Genomic DNA, 22,862 nt, shown 5'->3' on the forward strand with positions numbered 1-22,862 from the left:
TCCCTCCCACACACTGAGGAAGGTTTTCCAGGTCTGTCTCAGGTACAGAAACATAGAAGATTAGAAGCTCTGTCCATCTCTGCAAGCTAGCTTTCCTGATCCCACCTTTGTGGATGAAGAATCCAGAATGGGCTTTTCCTGGTGTAATCATACTTGGGTTCCAGGCTTCCTTGTGACAGACCTAGGAACCCAATAGATCCTCATGGCTCTTATTTCATTTCTAAGATACCTTTCAAGACAATGCAGGGTCAAGATCCCCAGACATGAGCAAAATGGAACATAAATTCTTCATACCCCACCTCCTTGGAAGGGACCCTAAGTCTCCACCTGATCAAGTCAAGTAGGAAATTTTCATTTTTAAAACAACTGTTTAATCATTTGAAGATTGTAGTCCCTCTTATTCCGTTACATTTAAGTAAAATCCATTGTGTCTTTTATTTTCTCCACTGTTATTGGTCTACCCATCCAGGCCTTGCAAAAAGAGTTCTTTTCCTCGCATCACTTTTTGCTGAGGACCCATTCATCAATCATGGAAGTGCAGCAGTGCCAGCTTATGAAACTAATTCATAGGGTGTTTCTAAGGTCCATCCTTTGCCCAGATCCTGCTTCAGTTTCATTCTAACCAAGATTTACATAGACTCAACTTTCAAACACATTCCCTTTCTTTGTATCGTAAACCACATCACTGAAATACACCAAGACATGCTATCATGCATCCTATGAAGAAGGTGACCTTACCTTGAAAACAGCATGTTAGCAGCAGATAGTGAAGCCCATGAGACCTTGCACTGTGGGATCAAACTCTGTGGATTCCCTACTTACAATCTGTGAAGGCCTGGTTGAGTTACCCAAGTATTCTAGTCCTCAGTTTCATTATCTGAAAAATGGGGATATGATAAATAGGATTTTCCTCAAAATATTGTTGTGGTAACTAAATGAGATCATCCAGGTAAAGCATGTAGCACAGTGTCTGCCTTTCACTAGGCATTAGTTATTATTATTCAAATTTATTACACTAGATTTTGACCATTTCCTGAGTCAACCAAAGCCCTGCAGATTGAAAATAATCATCCAAATTCTAATCTAAGCTCTCAAAGGAAGCATCTGTAACTTGTTCCAAGTCGCAGGCCCATTTAACTGGTATTAATCCCATATACAGTTGGCTCAGTTACTGCCTTCAGGCATTTCCACTCCAGAGAGTGGTCTAATGAATCGAACACTCCACTAGGAGCCAAGAGATGTGGCTCATTGTCTGAACTCTTCCACCAACCACCTAACTGACCCTTCCCACACATGAGTCTCAAGCTCCTCATCTGAAAGAAATATTTTTGTGATTGCCAAGTTATCTTGCAGACCAAGGACTCAGTGAATTATAAGGGCGTGGTCATTTCCAAAGCCACCTATCCTAAAGGTCTGTGGAGAATTCCACACATTGGTGGAGGATCTCTTAGGAAGCAAGGGAAGGAATAAGGGCAGGGTCTTTTGCTAAGACAAAAGACCACGTACAAAATCATAATTCCCTTTAAAAGAATCCTTTCGAACCTGATGGACCAGTCAATGAGCAACACTTTAGGGGTCCCTACTAAGTAAAGGTACAATTTTGTACAGAGGAATGAAAGACAGCATTCTGTAAGGCAAGACTGTGATTGGAAAGCAGGCTTCAAAAAGGTAACAAGCAGAGCAGTAAAATAAGTATAATTCCTCGATTATAGGGAACACTTAACTAAGGTTGCCAAGTGCTCTAAGCACTTAGCATATATTAACTCCTTTCTTCCTCCCAGCAACCCTTATGAGATAGTTCTTATTATTATCCCCATTTTCTAGATGAGAAAACTGTGGTATAGGAAGTTTAGTAAGTTTGTCCAAGGTTACACAGCTAGTAAGCATTGGAGCTGGATTCAAATCCAGGTGGTCTAGCTCTCGATGAGTCCGTGATCACCACTAAGATGTAAAAGGATAAGTGGAGCCAAGCGAGGACAGAACAGAGGCAAGATAAGGAGTCTGTACTATGGCGGGGGAGCATCCGTGTAACTTCATATAGCTGTGGACCGCAGTGCTCAGACCTCCACCAGGCAAGAGGAACGGAAATGAATCACCACTCAATCTCAGAACCCTATCATCCTGAGCCAATGAGGGATTTTCCTTCCACGGTTCTGCTCTCCTCTGCATTTCCAAAGCAACAAGGCACTGCATTCTGAAGCCCAGTATTTTATATTTGACTTACGTCAACTTCACAAATATTATAAGGCTCTTCTTTTATGTGACTGCGTTAGGCACTGGAGTTCAAACATGATAACAATGGAATTTGTTATTAAATTTAGCATGAATAAATAGAATACCATGGTAAAACCTATGAATTGTCTTAATTCCCCCATTGGACAGATAAGAAAAGTGAAGTTCAAAGAAATTGGCTTTGCTCACAGTGAAACACTGACAGAGTAGAAGATCTGGAAGCAAACTAGATCTTCTTACTTTGTCTCCACCCAGCTTGCCATCCACAGAAAATGAAAAACCTAAAAATACGCACAGCTATAGTCTGGACAAATGCTGATTTTTTTAAGTCATCAGTAAGAAACATTCAGGAAAGGAGTCAGAGACTCAGGCTTGGGATCTATAGGAAAGGACATTTTCACAGTGAGAATGGGCCCCAAATGGAAAGGAACCCTTTGCAAAGGACTGAGCTCTCAGGCACTGGGAGTGTTCAAGTTAAGGGTGTTTGAAACTGTAGGATGCCGTGCCCCGGTTCAGAGAAAAGAAACCCACTTCCTCCAACAAAGCAGAGAAAGTCATCTGGCGATATTCAGCCAGCATTTGAGTAATTATCAGGGATGTTATGGCAAGGATTCCTGAACGTAATGGTCCATTACAGCTCCAAGATGCTGTGATGATGACAGCGATGATGAGTTGATGATGAAGAGGAAGATAATGATCATGATGAAGATGAAGAGAGGGACTAAGTATGATAAAATTTGTTAGTGTTGTTTTAAAAATCTCATTATCAAATCTATATAACCAAGCTGGTTTGAAATTAATCGGCCAACGAAGAATAGATCTTGTACTGTTGGTTGTTAAAAGGAATTCAGACTTTTCTCTTTCTTTAAATTAACTGCTTTGTGGCGAACTCATTTATTTTCAAGCTGGTATTTGCGTGTCGCTATGATTTTGCCCCGTTCTTAGGCAGCACTCTTTGTAACTATTAGTAACATGGATTTTCTGCAGTTTTATCAGGAAAGAAGATGGCTTATAGTGATTCTTCAAGGACAAGTTCCAGGTTCCCCTCCAGATACCGAGCAGGTTGTTAGCAGGTGGACAGAGGCCTCAATACTCGGGAGTAGAAAAAGCATGGCCCTGCAGCAGCAATGAATGTGCAGTCTCTGAGCAGCATTGTGCTTCCCCCGTGGAGCCAAAGATCGTTGTCATTCCCCAAATCTTAGCCATGACCCAGAGCAGTAAGTTCAGTCGAAAACCCAAACCACACCAAGAAGCAGACAAGAGAATAAAAATCACCGTAACTGTCGATTGTGACATACCAACAGCAACTTGGACTGATTTTGTTGTTTCATTGACCTGACCAAACCTCTTGGTATTGGGGACATATAGAACCTGAGATGTCGTGAGAGCTCTATTTATGGGCTTCCTTTGCAAAGTAACTCTATGAAATTCAAATCAGGGATTACAAAGTCACAAAGCCAGGCTTAGCTTTCTGTTCCCCCTCTGATCTGCATGCTGTGTGATCTCCCACAAGTTCCTAGGGCTTTCTGGAATTTAGATAAAATGAGGGGCTTGGTTTAGCCTAATTTTAAGGCCTTTTTCAGTTTTAAAAATCCTTTCCTCCTTCTGAGGGAATTGGATTATTCCTCAGTATGGTGACTCCAAGAGGTTCAGGAAACTAGGCAGTCCAAAGGCAAGCACACATTCAGTGCTGACTTTCCAGAAGCTTTTGAGGCTGGACGATGAAATCGCTGAGTACTCTGGATAATCAAAATAAAGTTACCGCCATTCCCCAGGGCCACCTCCAGCAGACACCAGATGGGCATCAAGCATATTGGCTGATCAGTCTTGGTTCCTCTTGTGTGACGGGAAAGGGTAGCATCTGCTGAAGCTCTCACAGGCTGCTTTCTGTTCTACGATTCTATGAATTTATTTTTCAATAGTTTTTATGAAAAAAGAGGCTGAAAGACTCTCTGGTGAAACATTGTCCTGTGTCCCCAAACCTAACAAGAAATAGAGCAAGATCCTTAAATGACTTCAGTTTACTCATGAAGGAAGTCAACGTGAATTTGATTTGCTACATATATGGCTGGGCGCTCCTCTGTTTTGTTAAAACGATGTTAGTTCAGAGGGAGAAGAAGTGGACAAGTTCATGTGAAGTCCCCCTCTCACTCTCTTTTACTAGGAGGGGAATTGTATTTACTCCTGGGCTCTCGCTGGAAGATTGGCGGGAGGGATGGAGATAAAGCTCTGTGAAAGGGTTTATTAAGATATGGATTTCTCTTAATTTTTAGAAAATATTTAAATGCCTTGTCTTTCCTTGCTGTTTCCCCCACGACTTGAAACACTGGCAAAAGTACACTCTTCTGAAAGGCAAACTCTGCTGCAAAGTAATTCGTTCTCCTTCTTTTTGTTTAATTACAGTATTCTCAAATGAGAGATGAAGTATTCAAGTCAAACTTGGTCTGTGCGTTCATCGTTCTTCTATTTATCACGGCAATACAAAGTTTGCTTCCTTCTTCAAGGTAAATATGAAAGGACTGAGTTCTCGGGTGGAATGCCTCTGTGAGGTAAGGGTCCCTCCCCTGGAGCCAGTTAGGTGACCTTTTCAAGGGATCAGAATTAAAAATAATGGGATCCAGGATCCATACCAAAATGTTTGATAGTGTCGGTGTCTATTGTGGTTGTCTTACTCTGCATAATAATCTCATTCCTCTGCCAAGGCAAGACTCTTTTTCCCGATCTTAATAAAAACAGCAACCAAAATCAAAGTAGGCCTCTCTCCCATTTAACATTGCACCTATGAATGCAGAAAGTAAGCGTAAGAGCCTCTATCACCATTTACTTGTTCCTTTGTTAATTTCCTCTTTGTTGTCCATAGATACAGCATCATAGCTTCCGAGGTCAGTGAAATTGGCACTTTAATAATAGTGCAGGGTCTGCCCAGTGGCATGGCAGTTAAGCCTCATGCTTTGCCTTGGTGGCCCGGGGTTCCCAGGTTCAGATCGTGGGTGTGGACCTATACAACACTCATCAGGCCATGCTGTGGCAGCATCCCACATACAAAATAGAGGAAGATTGGCACAGATGGTAGCTCAGGGAAAGCCTTCCTCAAGCAAAAAGAGGAAGATTGGCAACAGATGTTAGCTCAGGGCCTATCTTCTTCACCAAAAAAATAGTAATAATAATGCTGCAAACACCTCTATGTGACCAGTCACTGTTACGAATCTTTACACACAGTAACTCATGAAATCCTCATGGCAACCCTATCAGGTAGGTACTGTTATTATCCTCATTTTAAAGAAGAGAGAACTGAGGCTCAGAGTATTGAAATAAGTTGCCCAACATCTCACAGTTAAAAAATGTTACAGCCTGGATTCAAACCCAGGAAGTCTCGATCCAGAGTCTGGGCTTTAACACACTGTTAGACACAAACTTAAATTGTACGGGTTACAGGTGCCAGAGCCATTATTTGAACCTACTTCCGGATTATTCCAGTGGCCACGCTTTCTCCCCTCCCTGCACTGTAAGATAGCCCCTGCCTCTTTTCCAGGGAAAATTCCCTTCTCCATAAACTTACCATGAATTTTCCGCTCTCATGGTTAAAAGTAACACCACGAATATTCGTTAAATGTCTAATAGAGGCACAGCAACATGCTGGATGCTGAGGATAGTATAACTTTTCAAGAGAAGGTCCACATTCTCTAATATAATTTAGTGGGAGAGGGACATTAATAATGGTTCCCAGTTACTGAGCACTCATTACATGCCAAGAAAGTGCCAAATCCTTTTCACAGATTGTCTCAATAAAGCCTCAGAAATAGCCAATAACTGAGGCATCTTTTTAATTCACATTTTGTAGATGAGGATTTCTCCAAGGTCACATGTCTTTATAATGGCTGAGCTGGAAATTGAACCTAAAGAAAGAGTCGGTGCTTTTAACTACTTAACTGCTTTGTACTAAAATCAGTGATTCATTCTGACTGCGTGGTTCAAGGGAAAGTTTGCAGAAAAGGTGGTACTTTGAGCTGAGTAGGGTGAGGGAGAAAGAGTGGAAGATTATGCGCAGTTTATAAAACAGCACTGGCAAAAACACAGAGGTGTAAAAGAACTTGTGTTTGTAGAATAGTGAGTAAATGGGACAGCCTGGAGTAAAGGATTTGTGCAAGATGTGGTAGGAGCCATGGCTGAAAAGGAGAGAGTTAGCAGAAGTTCAGAGTTCACAAAGCTACATGACGGAATCTGGAATTGATACTCGGGGCAAGAAAGAGGCCCTGAAGATATTCGAAGAAGGTTATAGCATGATTCTGAGAAGGAAGGATGTTCAAATTAACTAACACTCAGGGAATGGCTTGACCTTTTCTAGATTATCAGGGGTATTAGAAGGAGAAAGGGGATTCTGGGAACATGGTGGCAGAAGTGACGCATTTCTGAATCTCTCAGAATTCCCACATATCTGACCAACTAGACAGCAAGACCAAAAACCTCATGGACTATATTTACGACAAAAGTAGATGATGTGGTAGCCCCATCAAATCCAAAATGGCAGTGGATAGTGACAATCTCTCAATAGCCCCAAGATTGGTGTCATATTGGCATCTGTGTGGGAAGGATCATAAAGAAGCAAGTAGGCATCTGTTACATCTTGGAACAAAAGAACTCCAATATAGACCACAGATACTCACTGGGAAGTGCCATGTGCCAAACTGAAAAAGCAACTGAGAGTGGGTTTGCCTAATCCAGCATCAGATGAGCACAAAAGTCTACAGTCAGGCCTGAAGAGCTGCGACTATGACACTATGAACACTATCAAGACCCAGTGAACTCTGGAAATGGGTCAGCCAAGTCTCCCTCCTGGGGTAGGGCTCTGGAAGGAGCTGTGCGAATGGAATCAGAATTTACTCACCATCAGGACTATAGAGAAGAAGAAAAGGGAGAGTGTATGTAAAAGTGGGAAGGGACTCTAGCCATGATGTTTTTGAACACTACATAAGAACAAGTGAAGAAAGAGCTCTGTGAAGTCAAAAAAATAAACTAGCCCAAACCGCACCTCTTTCCAAAAGTTCAGCAAAGTTAATTTTACACAAAAATTATCAATAAAATGTATGGGTGGCAATCCCATACTAAGCTATTATAAGAAAAAAGAGAATCAGAAGTAGACTCATATCCTGACAGCCAACGAAAGCACTGCAAAAAGACATGCCTACAACATATATCAAAACTTTAACCTACTGTTTCAAAAGGAACTGAAGCACTTAATGTGGTTCAAGACATGAAATAACCTCAATCAGGATCAGAAAACTTAGATTTGTCAAGAGAGCTCAGGAAGGAAATAAAAATTTTGAAAAGACACGTTTCAGAAACGAAGACAACAAGAGGGAACATAGAGCAGATAAACACGGCAACTAATGCCTGAAGAGAAACAGGAGGTGGACAGGAAGAATATTTTTTTAAATCAAAAAGAAGATTACAAGGATTGACAGAGCCCCTTCCCCCACACCTGCCCACCGCACCGAGAATCCAGGATGTGAATCATGGATTATGGCTGAAAGGATCGGAAAGGGAATTTAAAATTACTATCTTTAATATATGAAGAGTTCTAATGGAAAAAGTAGGCACCATGCAAGCAGAGATGAGCAATATAAATAGAGACATGGAGACTCCAAGAACGGATCCAAAGGAGATGCTAGAAATCAAAAACACTGTAAAAGAAATAATGAAGGCCTTCGATGAGTTCATTGATAGACTCAGCAAGGCCAACCAAAGAATCAGAGCGCTTGAATATAGGTCAATAGAAACTTCCCAAACTGAAAGATAAAGACAAAAATAAATGGGGGGAAAAAAAAACAGGTCAAAGCATCTAAGAATTCTGGGCCAATTTTTTTTTTCTTAAAAGATTGGCACCTGAGCTAACAACTTGCAAATCTTTTTTTTTCCCCTCCCCAAATCCCCCCCCAGTAGATAGCTGTATACTTTTAGTTGTGGGTCCTTCTAGTTGTGGCATGTGGGACGCCGTCTCAACATGGCCTGATGAGCGGTGCCATGTCTGCGCCCAGGATCCAAACCAGCGAAACCCTGGGCCGCCAAAGCGAAGCGCGCAAACTTAACCACTGGGCCTTGGGGCCAGCCCCTGGGCCAATTTTAAAATGTATAACATACGCATAATTGGAATACCAGAAGGGATGAAAGGAGAACCGGGAAGAGGAAATTTTTGATAATAATGGCTGAAAATTTTCCAAAATGAGTAACAGTCACCAAACCACAGAACCAGGAAAATCAGAGAACACCAAGCAGGATAAACACAAATAAATAAATAAATAAATAGCACACTTAAGAATATCATATTCAAACTGCAGAAAGCCAAAGACAAAGAGAAAATCTTAAAAGAAGCCAGAGGGAAGAGAACTGTACCTTACCTATAGAGGAAGAACGATAAGAAATACATTGTACTTCTTATCAAAAACCATGCAAGTAAGAAGAGATTGGAGTGAAATATTTAAAGTGTGGAAAGAAAAACACACTAACCTAGAATTCTATATCCTTCAAAATTGAAGGGGAAATAAAGACATTCTTTGACAAACAATAAAATGATAATAAAAGAATACTACACACAACTCCACGTCCACAAATTTGATAACTGAGACGAAATAGACCAATTTGTTGAAAGACACAAACTATCCAACACCACACTGAAGAAAGTTAACACCAATAGCCCTATATCTGTTAAAGAAATGGCATCAATAATTTAAAAACTTACCAAAAAAACAAAACACCAGACCTAGATGGTTTCACCAGTGAATTCTACCAAACATTTAAATAAAAAATAATACTCCACAACCTCTTCCAGAAATTAGAAGCAGAGGGAACAGTTCCTAACTGATTTTATGAAGGCAGCATTATCCTAATACCCTAGTGCCAAAACCCAGTAAATACTTGAAATAAAGGAAAACTACAGACCAATATCTCTCATGAACATAGACACCAAAATCCTCAAGAAAATATTATCAAATAAAATCCAATAATGTATAAAAAGAATTATTCACTATGACCAAATAGAATTTATTCCAAGTAAGCAAGGTTTATTCAACATTCTAAAGCCAAAAAATGTAATCTACCATATCAACAAGCTAAAGAAGAAAAATTATATGATCATATCAATTGACACAGAAAAGGTATTTGACAAAATCCAGCACCCACTTAATGAAAACTCCGTGAGAACTAGGAATTGTAGGCAACTTCCTTAACTCTGTTAATGCAATAGACAAAGAACCTGCAGCTAATACCATCCTTGGTGGTGAAAAACTTTCTCCCTAATATCAGAAACCAGACAAGAATGTACTATCTCACTACTACTGTTTAATATCATATTGGAAGTCTTAGCTAGTGAAATAAGACAACAAAAAGCAATGAAAGGTATAAAGATTGGAGACGAAGAAATAAAACTATGTTTATCTGCAAATAACATGACTTTCTATGCAGAAAACCCCAAAGGATCTACCAAAAACTCCTGAACTACTGAGCAATTATAGCAAGCTGACAGAATACAAGGTCAATACACAAAAATCAGTCTTCCTATATACCAGCAACTAAAAAGTGGCATTTGAAATTAAAAAACAATATTATTTAAAATAGCACCAAAAACTAAATATTTAGGTATAAATCTAACAAAATATGAACAATATCTGTATGCAGAAAACTACAAAACATTGATGAAATAAATCAAAAAGATGTAAATAAACAAGGAGGCATTCTATGTTCATGGATTAGACTTGATGTTCTTAAGATGTCAGTTCTTCCCAACCTGATCTATAGATTCAAGACAGTGTCAGTCAAAATCCCAACAAGCTATTTCATAAACATCAACAAACTGATGCTAAAGTTTATATGAGAAAACAAAGGATATAGCATAACCAATAAAATGCCAAAAAAGAAGAACAACAAAGCTAGAATATTCACACTACCCAATTTTAAGACTTATTATAAAGCTACAATAATCAAGACAGTGTGATGTCGAAGAAAGAAAAGACACAGAGTTCAACAGAAGAGCAAACCCAGAAATAGAACCACACAAATATAATCAAGTGATTTATGACAGAGGAGCAAAAGCAATTCGATGGAGAAATGATGTTCTTTTCAATCAGCGGTGCTGGAAAACTTGGATGGCTTTGTGCAAAAACAAAAAGAACCTATACACAAACTTTACACTTTTCACAAAAATAACTCAAAATTGTTCACATACCTAAATGCAAAACTATAAAACTTCTAAAAGAAAACACAGGAGAAATTTGTGATCTTGGGTTTGGTTTTGAGTTTTTAGATATAACACCAAAATCACGATCCATGAAAGAAAAAACTGATCAGTTGGACTTCATTAAAATCAAAATTCCTGCTCTGTGAAAGACACTGTTAAGAGAACGAAAACACAAGCTACAGACTAGAAGAAAATGTCTGTAAAACATATGTCTAATAAAAGACTTGTATCCAAAATATGCAAAGAACTCTTAAAACTCAGTAAGAAAGAAAACCCAATTTTAAAAATGGGCAAAAGATCTGAACAGACACCTCACCAAAGAAGAATTAGAGACATTAAATAAGCGTATGAAAAGATACTCAATATAATTTTCCATTAGGAAAATGAAAATTAAAATAACAATGACATACCACTATATACTATTACAATGACTAACATTTTCTTTAAAAAACACACAAAAACTGGCAATACCATTTGCTAGAGGGGATGCAGAGTGACAGAAACTCTTATTCACTATTGGTGGGAATGCAAAATGGTTCAGCCACTTTCAATGGTTCAGTAGTTTCTTACAAAGCTAAACATAGCCTTACCCTACAATCCAGCAATCATACTCCTAGGTAGTTGCCCAACTAATCTGAAACCTGATGTCCACACAAAATCCTGCACCTGAATGTTTATAGCAGCTTTATTGATAATCATCAAAAACTGGAAGCAACCAAGATGCCCTTCAAAATAGATGAGTTGAAAAAAGAAAAAATGGTGGCCCATTCATACAATGAAATGCTATTCAGCTATAAAAAAGAGTGAGTTATCAAGTCATGCAAAGACAGGGATGAATCTTAACTGCTGTATAATTCCATTTATATGACATTCTGAAAAGGACGCAACTACAGAGATGACAAACAGCTCAGCAGATGCCAGAGATGTGGGGAGCTAGGAGGAGGAGTGTGAAATAGATGAAGCCCAAGAGATTTTTTAGGGTGGCGAAACTATTCAGTATGATACTGTAATGGTATGTACGTGACTCTACGCATTTGTCAAAACCCGCAGAACCTTACAGCACAAAGAATGAATCTTAATGAGTACAAATTTTTAAAAATTATTTAGAGTTATTTAGAGTTCAAAGGATCCCTTGATGGAATCAGACTGTGATAAAAGAATCTAACTGTATTAAAAGTGCCAAACAACCTCGCTGAAGGGGATGGGGAGAAAAGGTGGTTTCCTAAGTATCTTTGGAAATGAAGTGGGTCTGTTGGATAAAGGCAAAAAGAACTGCTCATAAGCACTGTCCTCTAGTTGATGAAGGTGTTTCTCATGGAGGTATGTGCTAACAATGAAACCACTATGTATTTATACTGTAATTGAACAATTAAGTGAATGGATGGCACATGGTGGGAGTCCAGTTTCTCATGGTTGGAGTAAAGGTTGCCGTTAAGCAAGGAGAGAAGGCTAGAGTGGTAATGGATCAGAATTGGAGACAGCGGTAGGAACTTGTTTAGTTTAACATAGATACGGATAGTTAGATATAGGAATATTTATAGACATGTTTATATGCACAGACTTGAACACACGCACATATTTCCCTGCTCTGTTGGCAGAGAAGGCCCAGAAGCAGTGACACCTCAGTAGTGATGAGCACATCCAGCAACGAGCACAAACCTGATCTTGGTTTCTAATACCGAAATCCAGTAAGAGGAACCAGGGCTCCCCGGAGAACTGGCTGATTCTAAGACTGAGGCAGGAAATATACAAGATGAGCCTGGAACAGCACATAGGGCCAGGAAATGAGGAAGTATCCAATCACACGCACACACAAGATGATAGGCATATGTCAAAGGGACACAGGAGCTGGCTGAAAGAGCTCCCAAGAGCCAAAGCTGGGGCAAATTGAGCAAGAAAATAAATAAAATAGTATTTGGTTATAACCCCAAATATAAAATAAATATCTATGGGTTCTTACTGATATAAATAAGTGATTAAATGAATAAATAAATGGTGAATAATAGAGAAATTTCCCATGTGTAAAAATTCCAAATAATGTAGGTACTCTGTCCTCAATGAGGTGGAACTTAACTCCCCTCTCCTTAAATGTGGCTACGCTGAAAGTGACTTCTTGCTAAAGAGTATAGTATGGATGGGAGGAACTACGGAGAAACCTGACAGACTCTACCTCAGCCAACTGATGAAGGGTAACACCAACAGAGATAAGTCACGTCGGTAGGATGTAATGAGAATGGCTAGTGAACTCTGTGGTCTTCCTCCCCAAATCCATAACCTAATTGTGAGAAAAACATCAGACACATCCCAACTGAAGGACATTCTACAAAACACCTGAGCAGTACTCCTCAAAACTGTCAAGGTCGTTTAAAACAGAGGAAGTCGGAGAAACTTGCAGAGCAAGAAGAGCCTAAGGAGACGTGACAACTAAATGGAAGATGGTATTCTGTATTGGAGATACAAATATGGAAAGTTCTAGAAAGAATGTCCGACCCAGTACATATGAGCATAACTAGAGGCCAGATTGTGGTCTTGAAGTAACATATTAAGGTTTTTATTAAAATAAATTTTTGGAGATAATGCGCAATTCTAGGGCTGGAACAGGAAATACACAAGATAAGCCTGGAACATCTTGTCCCACGAAAAAGCAAGGATGTCATCAAGCTTAGTCATCATGTCCAAAGGACTCAGAAGCCACATTGAAGAAGCTCCCACTGTCCAAAGATGGAATGATTTGAGCTTCAGTATGGATGATTGTTAAAATGTCCCAAAAAATCCAGCAAATGTTTTTGACTTTATGACTTTGTAATAACATTTTTAAGGGTTGGCAACCTTTGGTGGGTTGGATAGAGAACTGATTGGTGGATGATAGAGTACCGATTGATTATCTTGGGAACTAGTGAAAAAGGGAAAGAAATAAATCTTTTCTCCATCTTTCCTGCGTGAATTATACCACAAGATTACCAGCTAGTAGGTGAGTAGAAACATCATAAAATTACTCAAGCTAATAAATATTAAAGATTATAGAATTAAAATATCACCATTTTCCATCTCTCAGTGAATTAATGGGTCTAGGCATTGAGCATCAAAGGATGCTATCAGCACAAAAAGGAAAGACAACCAAATCTCCTGATGGACGAACACAACAGGTCTACGGTCTTACCCAAAGCCTCAAACCTAAGTCTACCCAGGTCTTTGAATCCAGTTCCCAACTTGCAGGAATCACAGAGGACAGAAGACATTGAATGAGCACGCAAAAGTGAAATCCAAAAAGTGGAAATACTACAGGTCAAAGGGCACATATTCTTCAGCAAATAAATTGTATGGAAAATAAAGAGACAAAAAGAGAATCTGAAGATTGTTTTTTAAAGACAAATCAAGTTTAACAAAAAACGGACAAGACTAAACTATAGTTTCTAAAAATGGATGATAAAACTATAAAGAAATGGAAAGTAAGTAATTGAGGGTGGGAGAGAGGATCGTGACTGGGACAAGGGACCTGGGTGGGCTTTTGGAATGATGCCCTGCAAAGTTCTATTTCAGGAACTGAGTGGTCGTTACAAAGGAAGACACTTTATAACAGCTAATTAAGCTATACCTTTGTGTAGTTTTCTGTATTTACGCTTCATTTAACAATTTTTAAAAAGTTTTCAATGACACAGAGAGAGAAAGAAGGAAGGCCTACGTACCTCTGCTAGATGTAGGCTAGGAAATCCATGCATCAATAGCCATTGAATGCCTATTATGAACCAGACCTGTTCTAGATGCTGGGAATACATCATTGAACAAAAAAGATTAAAAAAAAACCCAAAAACCTCCTGCCCTCCTGGGCCTTATAATCTAACAGAAGGGACAAAGAAATAATTAAAATATATGTATGTGTCTAGATGTATGTGCTATTCATGTAGCTACTTATATGTAGTGTGTGTAGATACATATGTAGACGTGTATGCTATGCATGTAGATTCATAGATGCTATGGCAATGAATACATCAGGACAGGGGACCAGAGAGTGCCATAGGAGAATGGGTTTCCCGACTACCCAAGAGCCATGTGGGGACTAGGGTCCTGGGAAAAGGGGTCGTCTCAGAGTGGTAATCTGAAGGTGTTGGCAAGGTCTTGCCAAATTTACCCAAACTTCCTGGACTCTCCTCTTCACTCCTGCCAGTGGGGACATGGGAGCCAAGAAGGGTGCGGCCATGGCTGGTGCCTGCTCCCTCTGGACTCCTGGAGCACAGATGTTGAAATTCCCCACAAATATCCTTTGAGCACCTACTATGTGCCTGTCTGTGCTGGACACTGAAGGTATACAGTTATGGTCCCTGCCATCACAAAGCTTACAGTCCAGTGGGGGCAACGGCATTTAGCTGAACAACTATAACATGGTGTGATGGCTCTTATGACAGGGAAAGTGTCAGGTGGGATAGGATGTGTAGGAGTGAGGTGAGGCAGAGGGATCGAGGCAGGCTTCCTAGAAGAGGTGACACTGATGTCTCAGCCGTCTCCTGAAGGAGCTCTCCAGGTCATAGGAGAGGACTGAGAAGGAGGGGAGAGGGAAGGGCTGGAAATGGAGTCTCCTGGAGGTAAGGGGTTTGTAAGCCTGGTTGAGGAATTGTGACTGGTGGGCAGAGGAGACTTTATTGAAAGCAATTTAATTGAAGAATTGATGTGATCAGATTTGTGTTTGGAAGGATCACACTGGACAAAGGATAGGAGGGGGTGAGGTCTGGAATTGGGAAGACCAATTAGGAAGCAATTGCAAAATGCCAGGCGAGAAATTATAGGGACAAGACAGTGGCAATGGAGTGGACCAGAGAAGAAGAATTTGCTAGATATTTAATCCAAGTTGACAGTTGCAGGACTGACTGGATGTGGCGGATGAGAGAAGGAGGAGCCTAGGATGGACCTGAGGGTCTGGATTTGACACTGGGACAGAAGAGGGGGTCACTTTGCTCTTCACAGAAGAGCACGGCACTTTCCAGCTGGCCTGGGCAGGTTCCCCTCACAGGTGGTAGGACCAGGGGAGGTGAGCCAGCCTTGATGCCCATTTCCTGGGTTCGAGGGGAAGAGACCTGGCCCCTCGCCCAGCAGCTGGCTAAATAGAGTCTCTGACTCTGGGGTGCAAGCTGAAGCCAATAACTGAAACACCAGCCAACACCCCAAGCTCATTTGCTCTGTGCAGAGAAAAACCTGACAATGAAGAAAACTTCAAAGCTGAGCCCTGACCAGACAGTCCACACGTCGTGGGAACTGAGCGGCCCATTTGCCCCAGATGCAGCACGAGCTTTCTTTCATGTGCTGGTTCCCTCTCCAACTCATTTTGCTTCTGACTGATGCTTTCTGACTAAACAGATGGTAGGTGCCTTTCACCCACGTTTCTTCTGTCATGGACTTTTGAGCAGATGAGGCCATCTCGGCTCATAGGACCACAGCTAATTCCCAGCCCCCAAAGCAAAAATCAACTGGCCCTGGCAAAGGCAGACAGTGCTGGCCTGGCTCTTCCCCTCAATTTCCACGTGCACGCAGATGCTCCTTTCTCAGAAGGGTAAACTGAGGAAAGGCCAGAAAGTACCTTTTGTTATGATAGAACAATGCATCTAAGTCTGCATGCATGGTGACGAGAGACAGACACAGAGACAGAGACGGAGGGAAGGGGAAAAAGAGAGAGGAAGCAAGCAAGAGAGGGAGGATAGAAAAGGAAGGAAGGAGGGAAGGAAGAGGGACTGGATCTTATTATGTTCTGTGCATTGTGTATGTACTTGACTTTTCTGAAGCCTTAGTTTTCTCATCTGTAAAATGGGAATAACAATGCCAACTTCCTAGGGTTGCTGTAAGAATTAAATGAGCCATACCCATTTTGATTAATTCTGGTTCCCTTCCCCCTTCTGAGCCATGGTATTTTCATCTGTTGAAGCAGCTAAGAATCTCTCCCTTTCAAGATTGCTACCAGGGTCAAATGCACTGTTGGACTCTGGTTCTTCACAGATTCTAAAGCGTAGTAGGAATGTCATCTTCCGTTACGATCTGAGTTTCTGTTTCCTATTGCACCACAAGCTGCTGCTCTGGGCTGTTCACTGACCCCTGCCTCCCCAACAAACATCAAATCATAACACCACCCCAGACCCTGTTTTAAAGGCACACTGCAGAGAGTAATTAGAATTTAATGTCTAGAAATGATTGGATGGAGCTGTTTGCAGATCCTTTGTCATTCTTTTTCAGACTCGATTTCAGAAATGAAAGGTTTCCTTGCCTCTTATGTACACCAACAATGCAAAAGCAAATTCCAAACGCCTGGACGCCTGAGTAGCTCTATAATTAGATGAAAAATGCAATCCGATGTTATAATGTTTATGTGTGCAGAAATAAACGAACACTGAGGAGCTGCTGCAGAGATTTCCAGAGGAATTTTATATGCAGTGCCAGCACCTTGCTTAGAAAGCCTGTCTCGTTATTAGTACTCTTCCATAGATCTTTAAAATGCCTTTGGTTTCCTGAATTTCACTGAGAAAGAGAACTAACATTTCTTTGAGTTCTTATTATGTGCTATGCTTTCTTACTTTAACCTCAGAGCCACCTTTAAGAGGTGGGCTTAAAAAGCCCAGTTTTGCAGATTAAAAAATGATGCTCAGAAGCTTTTGTTACCTTGCTCAAGGCTGTGTTACTGGTTATATTTCAGGGCTACAGGTTCAAACACGGACTTTATTCTTGCTGCTGGACCACATGCCTGCCTTTTACCTCCTGTCTTAGTCCGTTCAGGCTGCTATAAAAAAATACCATAGACTGGGTGGCTTATAAACAACAGAATTTACTTCTCACAGTTCTGGAGGCTGGAAGTCCAAGATCAAGGCACTGGCAGATCCAGTCTCTGGCAAGATCTTTCTTTCTGGTTCATGCACGGCCGTCTTCTTACTGTGTTTTCACATGGCAGAGAGGATGAGGGAGCTCCCTCAGGTCTCTCTGGTTTTTTGTTTGTTTGTTTGTTTGTTTGTTTGTTTGTTTAGGAAGATTAGCCCTGAGCTAACTGCTGCCAATCCTCCTCTTTTTGCTGAGGAAGACTGGCCCTGAGCTAACATCCGTGCCCATCTTCCTCTACTTTATATGTGGGATGCCTACCACAGCATGGCTTTGCCAAGTGGTGCCATGTCTGCACCCGGGATCCGAACCGACGAACCCCAGGCCGTGAAAGCGGAATGTGTGACTTAACCGCTGCACCACTGTGCAGGCCTCATCGGGTCTCTTTCATAAAAGCACTAGCCTCATTCATGAGGGCTCCACCCTCATGACTTAATTACCTCCCACAGGCCCCACCTCTAAATACCATCACATTGGGGGTTAGGATTCAACATACGAATTTTGGAGGACACAAACATTCAGTCCAGAGCACCTCCCTTTCCTTTGTTTCAGCAGACCCAGAGGGAAGTGTTGATCACTTAAAGCCATGTTAGGGGCTTAGTGGGTTCTGTGTGCAAATCCTCCCACACAGCCCTCCAGCATACCCTGACACTCCACCAAAAGTAGACGCAAAAGCACAATAGTTAAGCGGGCAGCAAAGCATCCATTTTATAAATTCCCAAGCAAATACTTGTTTTGCCTATGCAAAAGTATGATAAAAGCAGAATGTGGCTGAAGTCAAGAGACTGCACGGTGTCCATCCTGGTCCCCTTGGATCTCTGCCCGCCTCCTCCACTCTATCTTTCAACTCCAGTGTGGGGTCTTAATGCTCTGATGCTGGGAAAGACCAATACAAGGCACCCACCCCACCCCAGTGCCAAAGGAATGAGGGAAGCAGACCTGGGAAGGTGTCTGTTGGGACTTTCTGGGGTGACCTGAGCTTCTTTGCTTAAAGGAAGAGATGGCAGAGCCAAAGAGAAGAGATGGTCAAGCCTCTTCCCACAGCGAGGGTCAAGGTTCTGGTTTCCCAACCATCCCAGTGGATGTAGGAGGAAGAGAGGACAAGCGTCTGAACTTTGCATAAATGGTGACCCTGCCCTCCAAGAAGAATGAGGTCCACCGAATGACCCAGTAGCCTCTGAGCAGTTGGGTTGGCCCTTCCTTCTCCTCAAGGAGGATACAGCAAGCGAGTAGACAGAGAGGCTGGAAGTGTGGGTGGGAACCCTCTTCCCTTTGAAGGCTGGTGAGAGGAAAAACAGGGTCTTCTCTCCCCATGAGAAGCATAAGTCAGTGAGCATTTATTGAGCACTTTCTATGTGCTCAGCCCTGTACCAGGTGTCATGGAAGAATCCAGAGAAAAGCTGAGCCTTGAAGGATGAATAGGATGTTCCCCCCGGAGAGTGGGGAGCACCAACAGTCTGTGAGAAAGTGCACGGCTTGAAGTAGCCTAGCATTTAGTATTGCCCACGGGGTGTGGAGAGGTGAGAGAGAGAGAGAGAAGAGGCAGCAGAGAGAGCCAAGGGCAGCCTTTCAAGGCCCTGTATGCCATGAGGAGGTCCCAAGACACTCGGGATGGCAGCGGTGGCCACGGAAGAGTTCGAGGCTCCTGCTGAGCAGCTTTCAAAGTCGCCTTTGCCTCTTGCTTCTGCCTCATGCTTTGAAACAAGACATTGGTATTCTCAATGTCTGCCTCACATTGAGACGCATCAGCCTCGGAACTGACTCCTGCTCTCCTGAGACCGCCTGACAAAGCGATCCACCTGCATCTCCTTCTTTTGCCTCCCCTGGGTGCCCGGGAATAATGGTGTGTTCTCAGGGAGTGTTTTGCCAGCCTGTTTGGGAGGAAGTTTCCCATCTGCCTGAAGCCCTCTGGGAACCCACTGCTGCACAGACCTTCTGTGCTTATCTAGAACTCCTGCAGAGATTTCTTGTCAAGGTGATCCAAATCAAAACTGTGCAAGTATTAAAAAAAAAAGCAAACCCTCCAACAATGACAGCTGGACTGTTGGAGGAGTCACTTTCCAATCTTCATGATGCTAGAACATGCAGAGGGAGTTTGACAGTCTGGGGTACTCCTTCCTTGTAAATGTCTTATGCCCTGGCTGTCATGACACCATGCACCCCGCTCTCCTGCTTATTTAACCACATTTCCTAAATTTTCTTCTCTGCCTTCTCTTCTTCCAGCCCATTAGCTTCTTCCATGGCTTCATCTTTGGTCCTCTAACTTACTCTCCTCCTTGGGCAAGTTCCTCCATTCTCAGATCTTCACGGCCACCTCTTCACTCCAGACCCAAAGTTCCACAACTGTCCCTCTAACTGCCTATATGTCTAGATGTCTCCAGCTGGATGATCCACAAGCACCAAAAACTCAACTTGCCCAAAATCAAATTCATTGTCGTCATCCCCTGCTTACTAGCTTCTCTTCCTGCATTGACCCAATTAAGATGGTAAAAACCTGAGTGTCGTCCTTAATGACTTCCCTCTCCCAAATGCCCCCTACACCCATTTCACAATAAAATAAGTCCTGCAGCCTAATCACACCTGGATTTCTTTTCTTTTCTTTTCTTTTTTTTTTTTTTTTTTTGAGGAAGATTAGCCCTGAGCTAACTGCTGCCAATCCTCCTCTTTTTGCTGAGGAAGACTGGCCCTGAGCTAACATCCGTGCCCATCTTCCTCTACTTTATATGTGGGACGCCTACCACAGCATGGCTTTGCCAAGCGGTGCCATGTCTGCACCCAGGATCCGAACCAGTGAACCCCGTGCCGCCAAAGTGTAACGTGTGCACTTAACCGCTGCGCCACCAGGACGGCCCCCACACCTGGATTTCTGAAACATTGTGGCCACTGAGGGCTTAGAATCTATGATCAGCATATACTTTAGTTTGCTGTTTCTGTGTCAAAAGTTAGGGCACTGAAACTGTGTAATTATGAGCCTATACCCATCTCCTCCAACCAAATCTTATTTTTAATGAAAAAAAATGCTATGCATTTGACACAAGAAACAGCCACATAAAGAATCCTTTTATTTTGGTTGTTAAATTATAAAATCATCATCCTCTATGTCATACAATGTCACTAGTATAGATGCTCAAAGATTAACAGGAATTTAGAATTTAGACTCAGGGGAAATTTGGTATACTTGCTAACCAAACAAAGATTACGTGTTTCATCAAGTTTCTCTTCCCTTCCTGGCTGTCAGGAAGAATGAAATAAAATTTAATATTCCACTGCCATAATAGCCCTTGTGCTAATGCTAGTACACACACGTGCAAAGCATTTATTAAGATGCCACCACATCTTTCCCTGAACTTCCCAATTATCAGTAGTTACCCTATTTCCCTCCCTTGTTAACTCAGGCCTCAACTATTTAAATCTTTGAAACACTTTCTCTCCACTTCACTCCATCTTCTACCTCCCACCACGCTTGTCTTTCAGATACACAGATCTGACCCACCCTTCCCTGATTAAACGTCTTAAACATCTGCACATTGCACACAGCCAGAGCTCTGTAGCTCAGCATTCATCAGACCCCTTGCTCTCCAGTCCCACAGCCTCACCACCTGGGTCATTGGAAAACTCTAAACACACTGGTCACTCTCATTCTTCTGATGCTTTGCTCGTGCTCCCCAGTCTTCCCTCCCTAAAAGCCTTTTCTTCAACCGTCAAGACCTAACCCAAATGTCACCACTTTTGTGAAGCCTCTCTTGATTCCCTTTCCGATTTTCTAACTGACGGTTCTTCATAACTCTTTATAGGTCATAGCATATCATATAATAGTTCATCATTTGTATGTCCTACGCCCCCTCTAGATTATGGTCTCCTAGAAGATGGGGAAGATGTGTCTTTGGTCCTGTCGACTCCTGATGCCTACCACTTTGAAAGCTTGTTGAATGAATAAATAGCATGATGAAACCACGGAAGCAAAAAGATTACGACAGACATGGGAGAGATTACTCACTGAAGTGGTTAGAGTATCAGAGTGGACTTTAAATCCTAGCTCTATCACTTACCAACTCACTGACCCCTGGGAAGTTGCATCTCTCTGAGCCTTAAATCTTCATGTGAAAAAAGAGAGATCTAAAGACCTCTTAGGTTTGTTCTGAGGAATGGAAATAAGATATTATATATAAAGTACCTAGAATTGTACCTAGCACATAGTCAGAGCTCAATACATTACTTGCACTAGTGTTATTAATAATAAATAAGAAAATTCAGACAGCAAGAGAGTAAGAGGTAGTGTTAGGAGAAGAAAGTGAGTCCAACATCATTCAATAAATGCATATTCATTGAGCACCAGCAGATGGAAGATGTTAAATGAATGAACTTCACTGTATAGAGGAAGGAGCAGATATAAAATCTCCGACCACTTCCATTAAGGTACCTTTTAACATGAAGCGATTCACTAGCTGAAGCAGAGGTAGAGAAATTAGGGATGCCCATGTAGGACATGAATAGCTGGACAGAGAACAGAGAGCAAGGGATGAATTCCCAAGGAGAAGCAACACGCCTGGTGATAGGTTGATTGATAAAGAGCGGAAACAGTCAGAGATGGGGTTTTAGAGCACTGAGTTGCCAGAAGCAGCCTGGCACCCAGAAGAAGTGCCCTCTATACAGGAGCTACCAGCACAAGAGCTTTAGTGAGAGCTTGAAGCTCTAGTGGTATACTTGGGAGTGATGTTGAAGCCTTGGGCAAGGATGAATTCTCCTTACCTACATCCCAAATGGCACATCGTATACTCCATGCAAACCTTGGTAGTCACTAACCGAACTGAGCAGCATGGAACAGGTGCCAATTTCAGTTCTTGGCATCAGAGTAGACCCAGAGGGAAAGTGCTTCATAAAACCCTCCTTGAAGGGGAAGGGCATACGGGTGCCTCCCACAGCCAGAATATTGAGATAAATTCCAGTGGTGTGGTGCCTTGGCAGCAGTTGCCTAAGGAGAAAGAGGAATGATAAAAGAAGTGAAAAAATTGTGCAGGAGCAATAAATCAAGCCCAATATTTGATGTTCATTGCAAAGTTTCCCAATAGAAAGAGTATTCTAGCAATGAATGTAATAAAACAAAAGTCTCCTGCTAATAGCCCTTTTCTTGAGCAAATAAGCTTTAGAGGAATTATTGGCTGCAGGAGGTGGGGAAGGGTGGTCATGGACACGATTACCAACGTTGCTCAGCTAGTGGGGATCATGGGATTGATGCCATGTGACACTACGTTCTTTGTTTCCCTGCAGGGTGATGCCAATGACCATCCAGTTTTCCATCCTGATTATGCTGCACTCAGCTCTGGTCCTCATCACCACAGCAGAGGACTATAAGTGTTTGCCCCTCGTCCTGCGGAAAACTTGCTGTTGGATTAACGAGACTTATTTGGCCCGGAATGTCATCATCTTTGCATCCATCTTGATTAATTTCCTGGGAGCCATCCTAAATATTGTAAGCATTCCAAACCCACCAACCCTCCAGTATCTAGTGTGAAGTCAGCAATTAAGAGTTTATGGAGCCTGCAGCTTCTTG

The 22,862-nt window shown here is 41.9% G+C and overlaps 1 protein-coding gene across 1 annotated transcript in view; it reads left to right on the forward strand.

Annotated features, from left to right (window-relative positions):
- Positions 1-22,862, forward strand: part of ADCY8 (adenylate cyclase 8) — a 215,681-nt gene that overhangs the window by 141,980 nt on the left and 50,839 nt on the right. The window contains exons 9-10 of the mRNA XM_046642315.1: positions 4,636-4,736; positions 22,580-22,781. Coding sequence (XP_046498271.1) covers positions 4,636-4,736; positions 22,580-22,781 — 303 coding nt within the window. The remainder of the gene's footprint in view (positions 1-4,635; positions 4,737-22,579; positions 22,782-22,862) is intronic.

The sequence above is a fragment of the Equus quagga genome, chromosome 16 (genome assembly GCF_021613505.1).
Source record: "Equus quagga isolate Etosha38 chromosome 16, UCLA_HA_Equagga_1.0, whole genome shotgun sequence".
In the NCBI taxonomy this organism is placed as follows: Eukaryota; Metazoa; Chordata; class Mammalia; order Perissodactyla; family Equidae; genus Equus; species Equus quagga.